At 55.1% G+C, this 18,868-nt stretch overlaps 1 protein-coding gene across 3 annotated transcripts in view; it reads left to right on the top strand.

Annotated features, from left to right (window-relative positions):
* Inpp5a (inositol polyphosphate-5-phosphatase A) overlaps window positions 1-18,868 on the top strand; it is a 172,506-nt gene that overhangs the window by 84,791 nt on the left and 68,847 nt on the right. For all 3 annotated transcript variants that reach the window (XM_048338004.1, XM_048338003.1, XM_048338005.1), the window contains exon 5: window positions 17,907-17,970. In XM_048338004.1, coding sequence (XP_048193961.1) covers window positions 17,907-17,970 — 64 coding nt within the window. The remainder of the gene's footprint in view (window positions 1-17,906; window positions 17,971-18,868) is intronic.

The following is an 18,868-nucleotide window of genomic DNA, read 5'->3' as shown; positions in this document are numbered from 1 at the left end:
GACCGGGAGCACACCTCTCATGCTAGCAGCTTGACACCCCGCCACCCAGAACCATCCTTGCTGTGCACTTAGCGTGACGCTGTCTCCCACCCTGTGACTTCTAACCCCCCCACCCCACGCCCCGGCTCCAGGGTAGAGTGGACCCACGTGACACAGAAGTCATGGGGGCTGGGAGCAGCCCGGTGCCCCGCTCTGCCCCCACACCCTTGGGCCCGCACAGGGGCTCTGTTCTGAGAAGGCCAGTGAAGAAGCATGAGTCCTGTGGCCTCATCGACCTGCTTCAGCCAACTGTCACGCTGTTATTTTGCCTGTCCCCAGCACGCCTCCCACTCGGAACATGGTGTCTGCAGCAATGCCTGAGCCGGGAACAGTCCCTTGGTGTTTGCCTGCAGCCTCACCTGGGCTGGGCCTTCAGTCCAGATCACTGATCCGTCTTGGTCTTCCTTTCTATTCTCACACCACTTCCCACGGCATGGATGTCTGTGTGCCTGGGCCCTGGCCCAGGACAGTGTGACGTGAGATGGCCCGGCGATGACATCCCGCCTCTGCCGCTCTAGCCAGCCTGGCCACCCCCTCCACCAGGCCTCACGCAGCCGTCTCCCCACCTGTCCCCTGTTCCCCACCCACTAGGCACAGCCGCCCCCCTCCCCGTGGCTCCTGCCTCCTGACCAGGCCTCACACAGCCGTCTCTCCACTGGGAAATCCATTCCGAGCGCTTTGCTGGAGGCTGTGCTGGGTGTTTGGTGGCTGCTGATCCATCAGGCTGCAGACAGGCGTGATGGAGGGCCGTGTCACAGGAGCCTGGGAAACAAATACACTATAGGAAATGTATTGGTGAACAAACTGAAAGATTGTAAAGCTCTTAAGGACTTTCATGCTTGTTAGCATTTTTTGACAGAAAATCACTGAAGCAGTGAACATAAAAAAAAATAGTCCTGGCTGCTTACCGTGTAGCTGCTCATTCTATTCATTTGGCCTCAAGTGACATTTCACTTCTAGAGTCCCCACGAGCTGTGCCTTGCAGGAAGTCTGGCAAATGGTGGCTCCACCTCAGCCTATCTAGGCTCCCTGTGTGGCTGTCGTGCTTCTGACAGAGACCGGGTCACCTTACCCAGTAGCTGTGTTCCCACAGCCCAGCCGTGCCCAGCTCCCCGCCTTCCTGCTTGTTTCTCAGGGCAGGCTGATATCAAGAAGTCCCTCGAGGGTGTGTGTCCCTAGCCTCCTGTGGGGCACATTCCTGCCTGCTGTCCTGTCATCTCTTCAGGATGCTTGAGAGGATTCCGAGTCTGTGATCTCTTCATCCTTCTGTGTGGTCGCATGGTCCGCTCTTAGGTAGGCACCTGTGGCCCGGTGGTTGGGTCCCTGCGCCTCACCGGTGTCTCTACCCCCCTGCAGGCAGCCCTGTGCCCAGCATGGAAGGTTTGGGCATTCTGCAGAAGAGGGCCTTGCCCTCTGACCTGACACCGGTTGGAATGCTTTGTGTGTCTCTGAATCCAGCTGCAACTGAGAGGTAACCACCTGTTCAGGGTAGCAGTGAGGATTCTGGTCGGTGCCCCCTGATGTTGTTTGCAGAACTGCACCCCATCAATCATGGTGCTGCTGATACTTGAGCCAGGAGGCAGCCCAGGGGTGGTTTTGCTGCGCATTCTCCAGCCTTCCACTGAGCCGTGGCGCCAGGTGTGCTGTTCCTGCCTGACTGGGGAGGTCCAGTCTACATGGTGGTGGTGGGTTCCCTCGTGTCCTCTGTGTGGTCAGGGTGTGGGTCCTCATGTGTCCTCCCTTAGGCTGTTAGGCGCTGGGCCACGTGTTGTCCTTTTGGAGATGTGTTCCTTACTCTCGCTGCTTCTTACCTTACAGTTTTAAAACGTGTGCTGGGCACTGTGGCCTAGGTCTATAATCCCAGGCCTAAGAGTGGCAAGATCATAGTTTGAGGCCAGTCGAGGCAAAAAATTAGCAAGACCCCACTTCAGTCAATAAGTTGGGCGTGGTGTTGTGGGTCTATAATCCCAGCTATCTGGAGTATCGGTAGGATTTCTTCTTAGGCTGGCTCCAGGCAGAATGCAATAACTGAAAAATAACTAAAGCAAAAAAGGGCTGGAGGTATGGCTCAAGTGGTAGAGCACCTGCCTAGCAAATTCAGGTGCTGAGTTCACACGAATACCACCCTCTTGGAAGGAAAGAAGAGCAAAGCAAAGGAAACCTGACAGAATTGTGCTTGAGTGAAGGGCAGTAAAGTGTGGCTACGTCCCTCTGATCTCCAGCCAGTGCTAGCCAAGGGTCCTCCCCAAGCCAAGGGTGTTTCATGTGTTCTCCTCACAAGGAGGAGCTGTGTGTGTGGTTAGAGGCTGTTCTTCTGTTATGAACAGGTGGTGGGCCCAGGACGCCAGCCCCACCCTGCGCAAGCCCGGGCTTCTGAGCTCCACAGACGTTCTGTGTTGCCACAGAATGCACATGCCCAGAGCAGTCCACTTCACCCAGAGGCACCTAAGGGCACCTAGAGGGGCCGTTGCCCCTCCGCCCAGCCCACTTCACCCAGCGTACACCTTCCAAAGTGTCACAAGGTCTCTGCTGCCCACACCGCCCCTGCAACACTGTGGGGTCTCTGCCAGTTGCCCACCCACATTGCCTCCACAACACTGCGGGGTCTCTGCTGCCCATACTGCCCCTGCAACACTGCGAGGTATCTACCCGTCACCCTGCCCACATCACCCCTGCAACACTGCCAGGTCTCTGCCGCCTGCACCACCCCTGCAACACTGCGGGGTCTCTGCCTGTCACCCTGCCCACACTGCCCCTGCAACACTGCGAGGTCTCTGCCCATCACTCTGCCCACACCGCCCCTGCAACACTGCGGGGTCTCTGCCAATTGCCCACCCACACTGCCCCCGCAACACTGCGGGGTCTCTGCCTGTCACCCTGCCCACACTGCCCCTGCAACACTGCGAGGTCTCTGCCCATCACTCTGCCCACACCGCCCCTGCAACACTGCGGGGTCTCTGCCAATTGCCCACCCACACTGCCCCCGCAACACTGCGGGGTCTCTGCCTGTCACCCTGCCCGCACCGCCCCTGCAACACAGGGCAGCCCCCATGTACTCTTGGGAGCCTGCTTCATACTCTCCCTCGGCTTTGTGTCCATTGGCTTCTGAGACATGCCATTTTTGAAAGGTAAAGAGTGGTAAGATGTGGAGGGTTTTTCCTCATTGTATGTTTTCACTGATTAAAGGGAAGAATATCACAACTTCCTTATGATATTTACCATGAAATCAAATAACCATAGGCTCACTTTCCTTGTGTTTTTCTCCCATGTTGTGACTATTTCTGATGTGTTATTACTTCCCTCATCTTAGCCTTTGAAAATACTTCCTCTCAAGGTCACTGACACGTTCAACAGCAGACAGAGAGAGGTTCCTTTGAATGCGTTCTGCCATCTTACCTGGTTTAATTAACTCCGATTTCTGCTGTCTGGCCACAGGCGGCCCGAGGAACCCAGGTGCCGTTCGTCGCAGGGGCCGTGAGGGGACCGGTCCTTCCAGCTCTGCAGGAAATGCCCCCCCCCCCCCCGTGTGCCCCTTGTGCCATGGAGAGCAAACTTAGATCTCGATTTCGCCCTGCCACACTACAGTGCAGTGGTTGGGTTTGAGAATGGTCAGGGGCACGTCGGATCGCAGAAGGCAGATGGAGGTGGCCAGCGGTCTTGGTCTGATCACAGATCAGATGGCGCCCTGGGGACTTTCCTTGCCTGTTCCTCTGGTGAATCTGCCTGGGACTTTTTGAGAAAGACCTGAGAGATTGGCCACACCTCACTCGAGCATGTCAAACAGAAATTGTTTCACTTTGATCTTCATCTTGAAATTAATATCTGGTTGTCAGTTTTCATTGCTGATCTAATGGATGAAGTCCTGCAGTGGTAGCTTGGGGAAGCCCCCATCCTCAGGAAGTGCTGGTGTGGAGAGCTGTGGAGGTGAACCAGAACAGGCTGAAGAGGACTTTCTCCTTAATTTTCTTTTTATGAATCCCCTACTGCCCAGGAAAGCATGTCTGGAGGCTGTCTCGTGTTCTGGGCCCAGAACAGCCAGCATTGGACAGGACAGCTCCATCCACGCTGGCAAGTCTCATGGATCTGTTTGTGCATGCAATAATGTAATGATGTCACCGAGCTTGTCTAATAATGCAAGTACGCCCACGGTGACCCGGCTTGTCAAAGCCACAGCCCCTTTCAGGTTAGAGCTAGGCTATCTAATAAATGTTGGCTGTCCTTCAGCCATCATAATTATTTAAAGAATTTTCAAAAGAGAGAGGACAAATCAAATCAAGCCGTTATGGCTGCGTCCTGTTGTGGATGTAAGTGTATTTGTGAAATGTGGGCCTTGTTAGAGTCTCCTTCTAGTTTTCATCTATTATCACAATAATTGAGTTTGTAGCTGGAATTAAATTAATCAAATTGTGTTATCCTCTTTAGAAATTGGATAGGCACCCTGGCAGGACAAGGCAGAAGTTAATCCGCTTTGCTAAAGCCCCCTGCGGCCCTGCGCAGCAGGACATGGGGGCTCAGACTGCTTCCTGTCATCCCAGACACGGTGCGATTTCTCCTCGATCCCCTGTGCAAATAATGACATTTGAATCGAGCATTAACAGGCTTAATTACTTTAAAATTGTCATTTTAATTTACACTGATATAGTATTGATCATACAAGCAGAGATTAAGCTGTTCAGTGGAGCGGATGATGGGGAATTAAACATTAAAGGGTCCTCTAGGGGCCGTGCGTGCTGCCCGGTGTGCGCGGAAGAGGGATGATAGTTCTCGGTAATGAACTGGCGGCATGCGAGGACATGAATCTTGGGCTCCTGGAAAAGGGGAAGTAATGGGGTTTGGGACGCATTTGCAGGTTGTTCATTCGCTGCCATGCGCCAGCTCTCCAGTGATTCATCTGCCTCTCCAGCATTTATTTATCCAGCAAATTCCGCAGCTTTGACCTTTTTGCTAAGTACGTTGAGCAGGAGTTGGAGTGGAAATTTTTCAGTTGCAACTTTTATAAGTATTTGTTATTTTTCTTATTTCCAGTTAGCATCAAACGGAGTGACTCAGTTTTTCAAGTGTTTTCAAGTGTTAGGCCCTTGATTTAGAATGTGGGTGGCCAGCGTGTGCATGCATGTGTACCCGCGTACACGCACCGCAGCACGCACGCCGATAGACACTCAGCGCCCCCCGCATCGCTGCAAAGCTCCAGGGGGGGTGCCGGCTTTCAGTGCCTCATAGCCCACGTGTCCGCACGCGGCCAGCACGCGCCCTCCTTTGCCTCACTCCAGCTCTTCTCACGTCTTGTGGTCCTCATAGAAGCTGCCTGTAGCTGCTTGGATGCTCTGGGGGGAAAACGCGAGCGAAACAGGCACTTCTGTCCCAGGACGTCTTCCGGACAGAACCCCTTTCGGCTAACGTCAGAACCCCTCACGTCTTTTAACTTCAGACAGGTCCACTTTTCAAGATTACATCATAAAAACTGAAGTGATTGATTTTGTGCTCAATGGAAAGTGATGAAGTTGTTGGTCACTATCCATCGCAGCTTTATTTTAAACAGTGGGTTAGAAGTTTACTGAAAGTCATGGGTGGAGAGAATGCTGGCACTCTTCCTAGCAGGTGGGCGTGTGGGGGGGACTCAGCGAAGCTCACGGTGGCGGCTGACATTCCTTTTCTTTTCAGTACGACTTAAGCGTTGGTGCTCATTTCACTTGTGCTTTGAACAGCTCAGTGGCCACAGCTCTTATGGAGAGCACTTGGATTTTGCGGCCTTTCTTTGGCACTTCTGTTCTTATAAAGCACCACGGCCTGTGAGCACTGAGTATCCTAGCACCTTGGCTGTCATCACCCGGGGTACCGCTGGAGCCCCCGGCACAGGAAGGGCAAAGAAGCGCCTACCTGGTGTCTCCTGTGGGTGCTGTGCTGCTCTGTAGTCAGGCGTGAGTGCACTTCGTATTGCCCACTGGGGGGCAGGGCGGGGAAGGGGGCTCTGGGTCCTGCTTTATGACGTAGGAGCAGCCTGAACACAAGCTCCTGGGGTCTGGCAGGCTTCCGCGTGCCCAGTCTTTCCCTTGCTTTCCTTTCTCCTTCCGGAGAGCTGTGGCTGGCATCCCTATTCGTACATCATTAGTATGACAGCAGCTTGGTAAAGTGTTGTGACCGTGCAGCCACATGGAACTCTCTCCTGATGTCTGCTAAGTCGCTGCCTGTGGGCAGAGGAGGTGGAAGTGGCCCCTCTACCATGGAACTTGTGCGAAACTGGGTGCGATTTCAATACTTGAAGTTGGACCACAATTTCTACAAGACCCATTTTGCCACACTCTCTCCATACTGACGTGGTAGTAGTCGATGAAGAGCCTGCTGTCTTTACCAGATGTGCCTCGATGTGTATCAGCCCCATGGCTCTTGGGTTGTGCCATGGTTCTGTGCCGGTCTGCTCTTCCCACCTAGCTCTCTGCCCCTCACCCGTGGTGTCTGGGCCTCTGTCCTGTGCATGCTGGTTGCTGGGGGAGCCCTGGCCTTGCCAGCCTGCAGGCTCTGGCTCTGCAGGTCCTGTCCCAGCCTTTATTAACCCTTCCGCGGAGCCCTGCTGTCTCCTCTCCACAACCCTCTTCCAAAACCCCTTGGTCTCTAACCCACGGAAGCCAAAGACGCTTCTCTCCCATGGTGTCTTCTGACCCCCAGCCTCCATACTCAGGTGCTTTCAACCCGTCACCCGCCATCCCACTGCCTTGTGAGATCCTGGCCCGTAAGCAGAGACAGCGCAGCCTCCCCTCCATCCCTGAGGCGAAGAGGCAGCCAAGTGTCCCGTCCTGTCCCAGCCTGGGCCCGCGTGCCCACTGCCTGGTGGAGCACACAGCTCCCGAGCACCCTCCTCCTCTCCTAGCCCCCACCTGCCCTCCCCCGACCACAAGTGACTACCTTCACCCTTCACCTGACAGCAGGCACCCGTCCCTTACCCTCCCCCAACAGCGAGCGCCTGCACTCACCCCTCCCCCAACAGCAAGCACCCACCCTCACCCCTCCCCCAACAGCAAGCACCCACCCTCCCCCTCCCCCAACAGCAAGCACCCACCCTCCCCCCTCCCCCAACAGCAAGCACCCACCCTAACCCCTCCCCCAACAGCGAGCACCCACCCTCCCCCCTCCCCCAACAGCAAGCACCCACCCTAACCCCTCCCCCCTCCCCCAACAGCAAGCACCCACCCTCCCCCCTCCCCCAACAGCAAGCACCCACCCTCCCCCCTCCCCCAACAGCAAGCACCCACCCTAACCCCTCCCCCCTCCCCCAACAGCGAGCACCCACCCTCCCCTCTCCCCCTCCCCCAACAGCGAGCACCACCCTCCCCTCTCCCCCCTCCCCCAACAGCGAGCACCACCCTCACCCCTCACCCGACAGCAAGCACCCACCCTCACCCCTCCCCCAACAGCGAGCACCCACCCTCCCCTCTCCCCCCTCCCCCAACAGTGAGCACCACCCTCACCCCTCACCCGACAGCAAGCACCCACCCTCCCCCCTCCCCCAATAGCGAGCACCCAGCCTCACCCCTCCCCCAACAGCAAGCACCCAGCCTCACCCCTCACCCCTCCCCCAACAGCAAGCACCCACCCTCCCCCCTCCCCCAACAGCAAGCACCCACCCTAACCCCTCCCCCCTCCCCCAACAGCAAGCACCCCCCTCCCCCAACAGCGAGCACCCACCCTCCCCTCTCCCCCCTCCCCCAACAGCGAGCACCCACCCTCCCCCCTCCCCCAACAGCAAGCGCCCCCCCCTCACCTGACAGCACATGCCTGTAGATGCCCCTCTCCTCCTGACCTCTCCCTCCACCACCCTTGGCCTTGGGGACACTGTTCTGGCCATCCCTCTTTGTGTCAAGGAGAAGGTCAGGATGACTGGAGTGCTGAGTGCCAGCTGTGGAATGGCTTGATGCGTGTCACTTCTCCCTGGTCTTTGGCAGCAAGGTGTAATTTATAACAAGGCTTTTAGTGTCGGTAGCTGTTTGTGGATGTCTTTCTGGTAAGGGCTCTTCATGATGCTCCTCGAGAAACAGGAAGAAGAGAAAGACTTCTGGCCATGGTGGAGCTCCAAGTGGCCCTGTGGTGCCCACCTCCAGATGGAGACTTGGGGCACTCAGGAGCCCTGTCTGCCATGCGGGTCTCTGTTTCTTCCTTCTGACTGGGGCAGTGGGCAGTGAGGGCTCTGGTGAGGGTTCTCTCCTGGGCCCTGGAGGAGGCGCCTCAGACCCCAGTGAGGAACTTGGAAGTGCTCTTCTGTGGAAAGCACCCCTTCTGGGCTGGGGGCCCTCCTCACTGTGTCTGTGCTCTGTACTCTGGCTCCTGAGGCAGGTGGTGTTGGGGGGGGGGTGGCCATGCCCTTGGCTGGAGCGATAGGCCTGGTTGGCCATGTGCGTGGGGAGTGCAGGACCTGAAGCACAGATGCGGTTCTGTGCTGCGGTGGAAGCCTCACAGAGAGGGCCAGGAGTATGTGGAGATCTCAGACACACACCTTACACACGGCCTCCCGGCTCTCGATCTGCACCCTTAGGCTGGACCTTCAGAGACAGGACAGCTGTGACTTATTATCTCTTAGAAGCAGCCTGCTGGCCTGCCCCTCTGGTATGGCTGGGAGGGGTTTCGCTGCTTCCCGGTGGAGCCTCCCGAGGGGGCTCAGGACCCTCGTTCTCTCGGGTGGCACCTCTGTCTCCTGAACTTCCCCAGAAGTAACACTGCCTGGTGGTAGCCCCAACTTTTAAGAGGTTTACTAATGTCTTGTATTTGCTGGACACTGACCACAGATAGGCCAGAAGAAAATACTGACTGGAGCCTGCAGCAGTAGAGGGGCGGGGCGGGGAGCGAGCCATACAGGGTGCCGGGGAGCCTGGAAGAGAAGCAGAGGGAGAGGATGGCAGTCGTGCTTGAAGAAATAATCAGTGGCAAGCCTTCGGGTTGCGAAAGAACGCAGTACACAGAGCTACTAATCCTAACAAGACTAGAAAAGAAAATCTGTGCCCAGACAGATTGCAGTAAAGCTGAAGAAAACCAGGTGGGTACTGGTGGCTCATGCCTGCAATCCTATGTACTCAGGAGGCTGAGATCTGAGGGTTAACATTTGAACCCAGCCAGGACAGAAAAGTCCAATGAAACGCTTATCTCCAGTTAACCACCGAAAAGCCAGAAGTGGAACTGTGGCTCAAGTGGTAGAACACTAGCCTTGAACACAAAAGCTTGGGGAACAGTGCCCAGACCGCCCCCCCCCCCAAAGCTGCTATCAAGATAGAAAGAAGGGGGAACGATTAGACAGATCACATTTCAGTAAAGTCTGTAAGTGCCTGGGGGATGGTGACCCTCGTTGTCCAATGTAGAATTCTGTGTTCAGCAAAAACACATTTTAAGATTAGAAGGTGAAGCTAGGAATGGTGGTACACACCTGTAATCCCGGCACTAGAGAGGCAGGTGTGCTGATTCACATCCGTAATCTCAGCACATGGAAGGCGGAGGCAGAAGGATCATGAGTTTGAGGATAGCCTGGTTTTCATAGCTAGTTTGAGGTCAATAAGCCACACAGTAAGATGATGTTTCAAGAAACAAGGCAATGAATGGGATATTGGCATTTTCATTACAATGGAACCAAAAGGATTTTTTTTAATCAGTAGACCCACAGAGAAGATACTGGGTATTCTTCAAGCAGGTAGGAGGTGATCTTTGATTAGAAAAGAACAAAGCAGTAACGATAGCAAATACGGGATGAAATAAGTAAAGCCCTGTGTATAAAGTAAAGCATGCCATAAAGTCTTAAAGAAGAGAAGTAAGTCCATGAAGAGAAGAGCAGGAGGGGTGAGGGTACCATGACAATGGACCGGTCAGGCTCTAGAGCAAGGGCTGCAGCCCGTGGGGCTCTGTGGGCTCGGTGGTGCTGCAAGGTCACCGAGGGCAATTTCCCAATATCATTGGGATTTAAAAATCAATTAAAGCCCCTTTTTTGTGTTTTATGTGCCCTGAGCCTTTCTAAGGACAGAAGGTATTTTGTAAACAGCTTGTGTTCTGTATTGGCTGTCTCTTAAAGTGCATTGTGCTCTAATTATCCCATATCCATAATGCACATAACTTTCTAGACATTGGTAAGGATGAAGTGTAATTGAAAGGCTAATGATTTTTAGAAGACAAAAGATAAGGAAGAGCAGTTTCAATGATGATGCAAACTCTTCACATAATGTAATTGGCATAAAAGTGTATTGATTTATTTTTGTCATCAGTTAGACATGGAAAACTATAACTTAATAAGTTAAATAATTAGAACTTGATATTATTTTGAGATTAATATGTTTCTTGTTCATTATTGAAATTTTCAATTTACAAAATTATATTTACCAAAATAGCGTGCAGGTTGCATCTGCATCTCACTTTGAGCGGAAAACACAAGTGAAAAAGTGAAAGGCTTGCGGGAGACTTGTGGAAGCCCATCCTTGCCCAGCACTGCCCTCGTGAGACGCGCAGAAAGACTTGCTTTGCGTCCCTCTGGGCTGTGGCCAGCTTGTACAGTGTTACAGGGTTGTCCTGTCCTGCCTTCCTGCCCTCCCTCTGCAGGCAAATAAACTCTTTCTACTTTTGTTTTACCATTGACTCTGGAGATCATGGACAAAAAAGGACATACAGTAGATGAGATCGGGGAGTTGACCAGGACCCCCTTCTGTCGATCAAGGCAGGTAACTGCAGCTGCGGGAGGCGCCTGTGGGCCACGCTCCTGGGTGAGGTCTTGGTGCTCAGGGCACCTGTTCCTCCCGGTGCTCCCTACACAGCCTCTCCCAGTTCTGCCCACCGTGCCTTGTGCTTCCCCTTAGCACTGTTTCTTGTCATCTGTTGCGCAGCCCCTGCCTGCCTAAGGTGGCAGGCTGTGTGTGCAGCTGCTGGGCTGGGGCTGAGGCTGGTGTTCCTGTGCTCAACATGGACCTAGTGAGGGAGCACGTAGTCAGAACGTCTTTCAGTTGCCACGGCTCTACAGTGTGAATCTGTGTCCGTGTGAAGTGGCCACAGCAGCACTGTGCCACTGTGGTTACCCCTCAACTCCAGGTTATTCTTCTTCCCAACCCCCTTGCCCCTCACTCTGTCCCTCTGACTCCTCCTGGCCCCCACCCACCTCCTGTTTCCCTGGACACACCCTTGCCCCCCCCCAGCCTGTCCCTCTGACTCCCTCTGGCCCCTGCCTACCATCCATTTCCCTGGGCGCCCCCTCCCCCCAGCCTGTCCCTCTGACTCTCTCCGGTCCCCACTGATGATCTCTTTCCTCTGCCACTCCTTGTTTTCTCCACCTACCCTCACCTACTCTGAGCCTCTCTATAATGGTGGAGCTAGGTCCAGTCCTTGCCCTGTCCTGTTCTCTGGCCCTAATCCTTTGTAGTAAGGTCAGCATTCCGGGCCTCTCAGGACTACCATTGTGTGAGCCCAGAGGCCTAGAGTCTTCCCCCATAGGTTTAACAACCCTGGCTATCTCCCTGGGGTCTGCCTGGGCTGGAGGCCTCAGCGTCCTCCTCATCCCGGATGAGGTTGGTATGCACTGCAACTATGCAGGCAAAACCGCAGGACTTCCTTGATGCCCCTGTGCCTGGCTGTTGGTCATGGGTACATCCCAGGCCCTGGGGCAGCATGGGGCTCAGACAAAGTGCAGTGACTTTCCAGAAGGATGAGTGTCTGTCATGGCAGCACAATGGCTTATCTCCTGGGTAGGCCTAGATGCCTTTGGGAGCCTGGAATCGCCCCACTCCTCCTCCTCAGCACCTGGGGAGCCTGGAGTCACCCACCTCCTCACCAGAAGCACCCCGGGAGCCTGGAATCACCCCAGTCCTCACCAGCAGCACCCCGGGAGCCTGGAATCGCCCCATTCCTCCTCCTCAGCAGCACCCTGGGAGCCTAGAATCACCCCACTCCTCCTCCTCAGCACCTGGGAGCCTGGAATCACCCCACTCCTCCTCCTCAGCACCCCAGGAGCCTGGAATCACCCCAGTCCTCACCATCAGCACCTGGGAGCCTAGTAGCCCCACTCCTCACCATCAGCACCCGGGAGCCTGGAATCACCCCACTCCTCCTCCTCAGCACCCCAGGAGCCTGGAATCACCTCAGTTCTCACCATCAGCACCTGGGAGCCTGGAATCACCCCACTCCTCCTACTCAGCACCCCAGGAGCCTGGAATGGCCCCACTCCTCCTCCTCAGCACTCCGGGAGCCTGGAATCACCCCACTCCTCCTCCTCAGCACCCCAGGAGCCTGGAATCACCCCAGTCCTCACCATCAGCACCCCTGGAGCCTGGAATCACCCCACTCCTCCTCCTCAGCACCCCAGGAGCCCTGGAATCACCCCACTCCCCCTCCTCAGCACCCCAGGAGCCTGGAATCACCTCAGTCCTCACCATCAGCACCCCTGGAGCCTGGAATCACCCCACTCCTCCTCCTCAGCACCCCGGGAGCCTGGAATCACCCCCACTCCTCCTCCTCAGCACCTGGGAGCCTGGAATCGCCCCACTCCTCCTCCTCAGCACCCCAGGAGCCTGGAATCACCCCAGTCCTCACCATCAGCACCCCAGGAGCCTGGAATAGCCCCACTCCTCACCATTAGCACCCCAGGAGCCTGGAATCACCCCACTCCTCCTCTTCAGCACTCCGGGAGCCTGGAATCACCCCAGTCCTCACCATCAGCACCTGGGAGCCTGGAATCACCCCACTCCTCCTCAGTACCCGGGAGCCTGGAATCACCCCAGTCCTCACCATCAGCACCCCAGGAGCCTGGAATCGCCCCAGTCCTCACCATCAGCACCCCGGGAGCCTGGAATCACCCCAGTCCTCACCATCAGCACCCGGGGAGCCTGGAATCGCCTGACTCCTCACCAGCAGCACCCCGGGAGCCTGGAATCACCCCAGTCCTCACCATCAGCACCCCGGGGAGCCTGGAATCGCCCCAGTTCTCACCATCAGCACCCCGGGAGCCTGGAATCACCCCAGTCCTCACCATCAGCACCCGGGGAGCCTGTAATCGCCTGACTCCTCACCAGCAGCACCCCGGGAGCCTGGAATCGCCCCAGTCCTCACCAGCAGCACCTGGGACCCTGGCATTGCCCCACTCCTCACCATCAGCACCCCGGGAGCCTAGAATCGCCCCAGTCCTCACCAGTAGCACCCCAGGAGCCTGGAATCGCCCCAGTCCTCACCAGCAGCACCCCGGGAGCCTGGCATCGCCCCACTCCTCCTCCTCAGCACCTGGGAGCCTGGAATCGCCCCACTCCTCCTCCTCAGCACCCCAGGAGCCTGGAATCACCCCAGTCCTCACCATCAGCACCCCGGGAGCCTGGAATCACCCCACTCCTCCTCCTCAGCACCCCAGGAGCCTGGAATCACCCCAGTCCTCACCATCAGCACCTGGGAGCCTGGAATCACCCCAGTCCTCACCATCAGCACCCGGGGAGCCTGGAATCGCCCCAGTCCTCACCATCAGCACCCCGGGAGCCTGGAATCACCCCAGTCCTCACCAGCAGCACCCCGGGAGCCTGGAATCACCCCACTCCTCCTCCTCAGCACCCGGGGAGCCTGGAATCACCCCACTCCTCACCAGCAGCACCCCGGGAGCCTGGAATCGCCCCAGTCCTCACCATCAGCACCCCGGGAGCCTGGAATCGCCCCAGTCCTCACCAGCAGCACCCGGGAGCCTGGCATCGCCCCAGTCCTCACCAGCAGCACCCCGGGAGCCTGGCATCGCCCCAGTCCTCACCAGCAGCACCCCGGGAGCCTGGAATCGCCCCAGTCCTCACCAGCAGCACCCCGGGAGCCTGGAATCGCCCCACTCCTCCTACTCAGCACCTGGGAGCCTGGAATCACCCCAGTCCTCACCAGCAGCACCCCGGGAGCCTGGCATCGCCCCAGTCCTCACCAGCAGCACCCCGGGAGCCTGGCATCGCCCCACTCCTCACCAGCAGCACCCCGGGAGCCTGGAATCACCCCACTCCTCACCAGCAGCACTCCCACGTCACACGCCTTTTTCCAAAGCCCTCTTCAGAGCTGTCTCTCTTATTTTGGCTGCTCTGCACTGTGTAATAGGAAATGTTCACAGGCACGCTGATCTGGCGGAATTTTATCGTGTCCAACAGGAGATATGAAGTGGCTGCTGTATGTGGTGTTTACCCTCGCTGTCAGGATGACTCGTGCTTTGCCGTGGCAGACAGGACCCTGCCCTCCTGGGCTGCCTAATTGGGGGCACAACGACCAGGAGCTGTGACAGGGTTCAGCACCCCGTGTACAATATGCCAGCTCCCATGTGTGCGCTTTATAAAATGCTCTTTAATTCAGGGACAGAATATCATTAACTTTGTAAGTGGATGAATACAGTGGACAACCAATTTAATTAACTTCTAATGTTGGCTGTTGGATGGGAGATGGAATGGAATTATGTGAGCAGCATCTCTCGGGCCTGCAGCCAGCCTGGGGAGGGGCTGGGTGCTGAGGTCGGCAGCAGGACCTGTGTGCCGTCATCTGTCTCGCCCCGGGAACTGATAGGGGAAAGGCAGTGCTTTTAAGGGCATCCAGGATGGCCACAGAGCCTCCTGAGAGAGGACACCTGGTGACAGTGACATGCAGCTGAATCCTTCCCTGTGGGCCACCCCAGGTAATACTGGGGGAATGGGTAATAATGCCGTGTCATCCAATTAGATTGGTTGTCCATGAGTTTATTATACAGGGCAAGATCAATAAAGCTCTACATTGATTTAAGCAAAAGCTTTGTTTCATTTATTATTGTTTATAATCTAATGAACGTTACCGTAACTTTGCTTTGATTTATTATCCAATCTGTTAGATTGTTTTAAAGCCAGGGCTTGTCTTTGTGATATGGTCAGAAAAGTAGCATTTTTTGTGGTCATCTCTTCTTACCTGAGGCTGTTCTTTAAAGTTCTGCCCTAAAGCCTTACAGTTAGTTTCCTGCATACTGGGCCACAACTGTTTTTCAGTGGGGGCTGTGTATCTCTTTGATTTGACCACAGATTGCTGAATTCCTTCATGAGCTAAGCTGGAGACTCAGCGAATCCTGCCATGGAGAAGCTTCCGCCCCTGTATGGAGACAGACAAGGAAACCAGAGGCAGAGGTGTGCTGCAGCAGGGGCTGTGGAACCTCTGCAGAGAACAGTCAGGGAACGCTGCTTAGAGGAGGCAGTATTCCCACAGAGTCCTGGAACCTCAGGGGCCCAGACGGCCAGTGTAACTGGAGCTCTCTGAGCAGGATGGGTGGGGGACTTGTACAAGCTTGAGGGTCAGGGTTTGAGAGCAGTGGCAGGAGCCTATCAGTGGAGGAGAGACAGGAGGTGAGAGAAGAGGAAGAAGAGTCCATTTTGGAAATGGGTAATGGCAGTGGAGAGAATGGAAGCTGGAAATAGGGGCTCTGAGCCACAAGTCATGAGCCATAGAAACAGTGAGCCCTAGAACCCATGAGCCACAGAACCTATGAACCACAAACCCACGAGCCACAGAGCCCATGAGCTACAAACTCATGAGCCGCAGAACCTGTGGATGGAAGAGATGTTGAGGGAGGCACCTGGCAGGGGGAAGGTGCTGGGGGAGTTGCAGCTTCCAGAGGGAGCAGGAGAGAAGTGGGTTGGTTCTGAGTTGGGAAAGACTATTTCTGTGAGACCCATGAGGGGAATGTGCAGCTGCCAGGACCTGTGAGCTGCCTTCAAGGGACCATCAGTGTCCTGAGCACTGTGTGTGTGCCATGGGTAAGGGAACAGTGGGGAAAGGCTTCAAAGGGCACCCTGTGCAGGTCCAGCATGTCATTGTCACTCAGAAGGGAAGATAGGGAGATTCTAAAGAGGAAATGGGATGTCCCAAAGCCCAGAAATAAAATCCCTGCATGGAGTCAAGAAGCCAAGCTCATGGGAAATGATTTATAACTTGAGCATCACCGAAGAGTTGTTCAAGAACAATTCCATTCAGGTGGTAAGAGTAGAAACAGAACTGGAAGCTGTTCAGAAACCTAGGCACAGTATTAGCAAGTAAAAATCCCATAGTGTATAAAAATGGATTAAGATAAAGTTAGGTTTATGCCAAGAATGCAAGGCTGGTTTAACACTTTTGTGGTTGATACTGTTGTGTTTTTTTGCCTGGCTGCCCTGGACTGAGATCCTCCCTATGAGCTGGGGTCTGGCATGAGCTACCATACCAGAGTTACTGGGGTCTCACTTACTCTGTGCCCAGGCTGGCCTCAGACAATGATCTTCCCTACCTGCACATCCCAGTGTGGTGTTACAACCACCATGCTCATGGTGCAGTATTTTCAAATCCCTCAGTTTGCTACATCAGTCAACTAACTTAAAGTCAGAAGTGAGACTGTCACTACAGTCAGCTACAGTCCACTCCAGCCAGTTCACTGCGCTTTGAGGAGATGCTCCCGGTTGCCCTGCTTCTTACCCAGCACAATGTCCTTGAGCTCCTTCCCTCCCCCCCCCTCCCTCCCTCCCTCCCTCCCTCCCTCCCTCCCTCCCTCCCTCCATCTCACTCATCATTCTCATAGCTTCACATGACAGCCTTCTCCATTCTTGCCCAGACTTTCCCCCCGAAACTCCAGACTTCAAGTGCCTGTGTGACGGCTCTGCTTACATGATGCACAGGCATTCCAGCTCAACAGGGCTGCCCCAGATTCCTCATTCTCCAGTCACTGCTCCCCTGTAGTCTCTTCACCCCCCAAAATGACAGCTCCCTTCCTCAGCTTCTCTGAGGAAAGCCCTTGGAGCATCTAGCTGTTGTCTTTTATGCACTCTGCTCTCATTTTCTCAGCAGATCCCATGCTTAAATATGCTCCCATTGCAGCCATTCTTGTCTCTTCTGCTGCTAGCATCCTGGTCCTGTCTCCTTGTCCCTCCTCTGGATGGGTGCAGGGAGGGGGTGGGGTGGGGGAGGCACTGCAAAAGAAAAAAGAATGATGCTCATATGGAGTAGCATAGTGAATATACAAAATTAGAAGTGAGGTCTAGTAGTGAGTGTTGCCCTGCAGTGCTGGCAGCCACATGGTTGTCAGGGTGACTAGGTGGAGCCACGTTCTGAGCCCTGTGTTGAAGGTGGTGTTCTTTGGGGCCCAGAAATTCTTGGTGTACATTTTGTATAAATGTGCCCTCACTTAAAACATGCACACGTGTTATATTTCACACATTGCTCAGAAATCCCACGCAAGGATGTGTATTGTAGCATCGAAGGTAGCTGTCAAAAAATTAGAAGGCCTTCTAGAAAAATGGACCGATTGCAGTGTTTTTATGTAGCGGACTATTATGCAGCATCACATCTAAGCTGAACTATGGCAGGATGGGAAGAGTCGGTTTTGAAGGTGAGGTAGCCGTGGTAACTGATGTAGTTGAGGCCCTAGCACTATACTCGTGTGTGTACTTTCTTTGCCAGCATTGTCTGTGACGGTGACCACCGCTGGGGAGGCCGGGCGGTGGCACTGGACAGAGCAGAGCAGGCAGCCGTGCAGCACCCGCCGGCAGCCTGGGTGCTCCTGGGTGCTCCTGGGTGCAGGGTTGCAGCTCCCTTCAGAAGGACGGGGGCGCAGGGGGGTGGTGAGCAGTGATGTGCAGTGAGGGCCCAGACGCTTGGGCCCAGGCCTGGGCAGTGATGGGACTGAGGTCCAGCACCTTGGAGAGGCAGATGTATGCATGTCCTTTCTCAGGACTGCCTGCCGCCTTCTGCACCTGGACTTGCTGTGGGATGTTGGCAGGCCGTGTCTCACCGGTGTCTTGGCAGCCGCACGCGCGGCGGCCCCATCCGTTTCCAGTTTAAGGAGCTGCTTGGTCTGCAGAGCCCCCCTTGGGAATGATGTTGTTACTCCAGCACCACCTCTGATCCTGTCTTTCTCTTTGCTCTTACAGGCACTAGGAAGCTTTTATTTTCTTCATGAATCCTTAAAAAACATCTACCAGTTTGACTTTAAAGGTAAGACTCTGTGCCGTCTCCTGGGATCTGCCTTTGTGATGCCCCCCTGTCTTTTAGAGAGGGCTTGGGTGTCGGGATTGGATGTCACTTGGGAGCAGTCACTAGCCAGGGGCCCCCTGTGGAGACTTGCCATCTGATCCTGGCCCGCCACCCTCCTACACCTCCGCCAGCTTTCCTGTAGGAGTGAGTGGAGAAGGGGTAGTTTTCTGTGTTCCCATGGAAAAGTGTGAAGAAATGGATGACAGGCTTGTGTATGTCTAACACAGAGGTAGACAAGAGCTGATGGAGAATGCTGGCCCCTGTGTAGGGGCCGTGCTGTGTATGCCATTTGTCTGAGGTGTCCCTTCTGAGGCAGCCTCTCTGCCCCATCTGTTCACCTGCAGTCTCAGGGACATGTGCTCTCCAGGTGGGAGGCTTCCATGTGGTGGGCTTCCTCATGAGTCCTGTTGGTCTGTGGGACATGGTGTGTTTGCTGACCACTGGATAACTTTTGTCCTGCTGCATATGACCTGTCCTGAAGTCCATGTTGGTGCAAGGCCAGATCACATCATATTGAAGCATCATAAAAGCTGTAATAATGGCAAGAAGTAAATAATTATGTTAGCTGGCTCCAGTTCATCATTTTGCTCACAGCCCCTCAGGAAGCTGGGGGCATCTTCTCTGCCTTGCTTGAGCACAGATGCTGTCATGGGGAGAGAAGGGTGTCCTGGCCAGCAGGGTGACTTCTCTGCCTCTTGCCGAACCTTCTTCAGATATGCAGTGCCAGCACTCACCATATTCTCTGAGGGCTGTGCCTGGAATGAGATGACTAGAGCTGCTCTGTTGTGGCTCCATAGACCTGAGACTGTTAGCTGGATCCCACGGCTCCATAGACCTGAGACCATTGGCTGGATCCCAC

The sequence above is a fragment of the Perognathus longimembris genome, chromosome 2 (assembly GCF_023159225.1).
Source record: "Perognathus longimembris pacificus isolate PPM17 chromosome 2, ASM2315922v1, whole genome shotgun sequence".
NCBI lineage: Eukaryota > Metazoa > Chordata > Mammalia > Rodentia > Heteromyidae > Perognathus > Perognathus longimembris.
The sequence above is the reverse complement of the archived record's forward strand: the minus strand, read 5'-3'. Positions and strand labels throughout refer to the sequence as shown.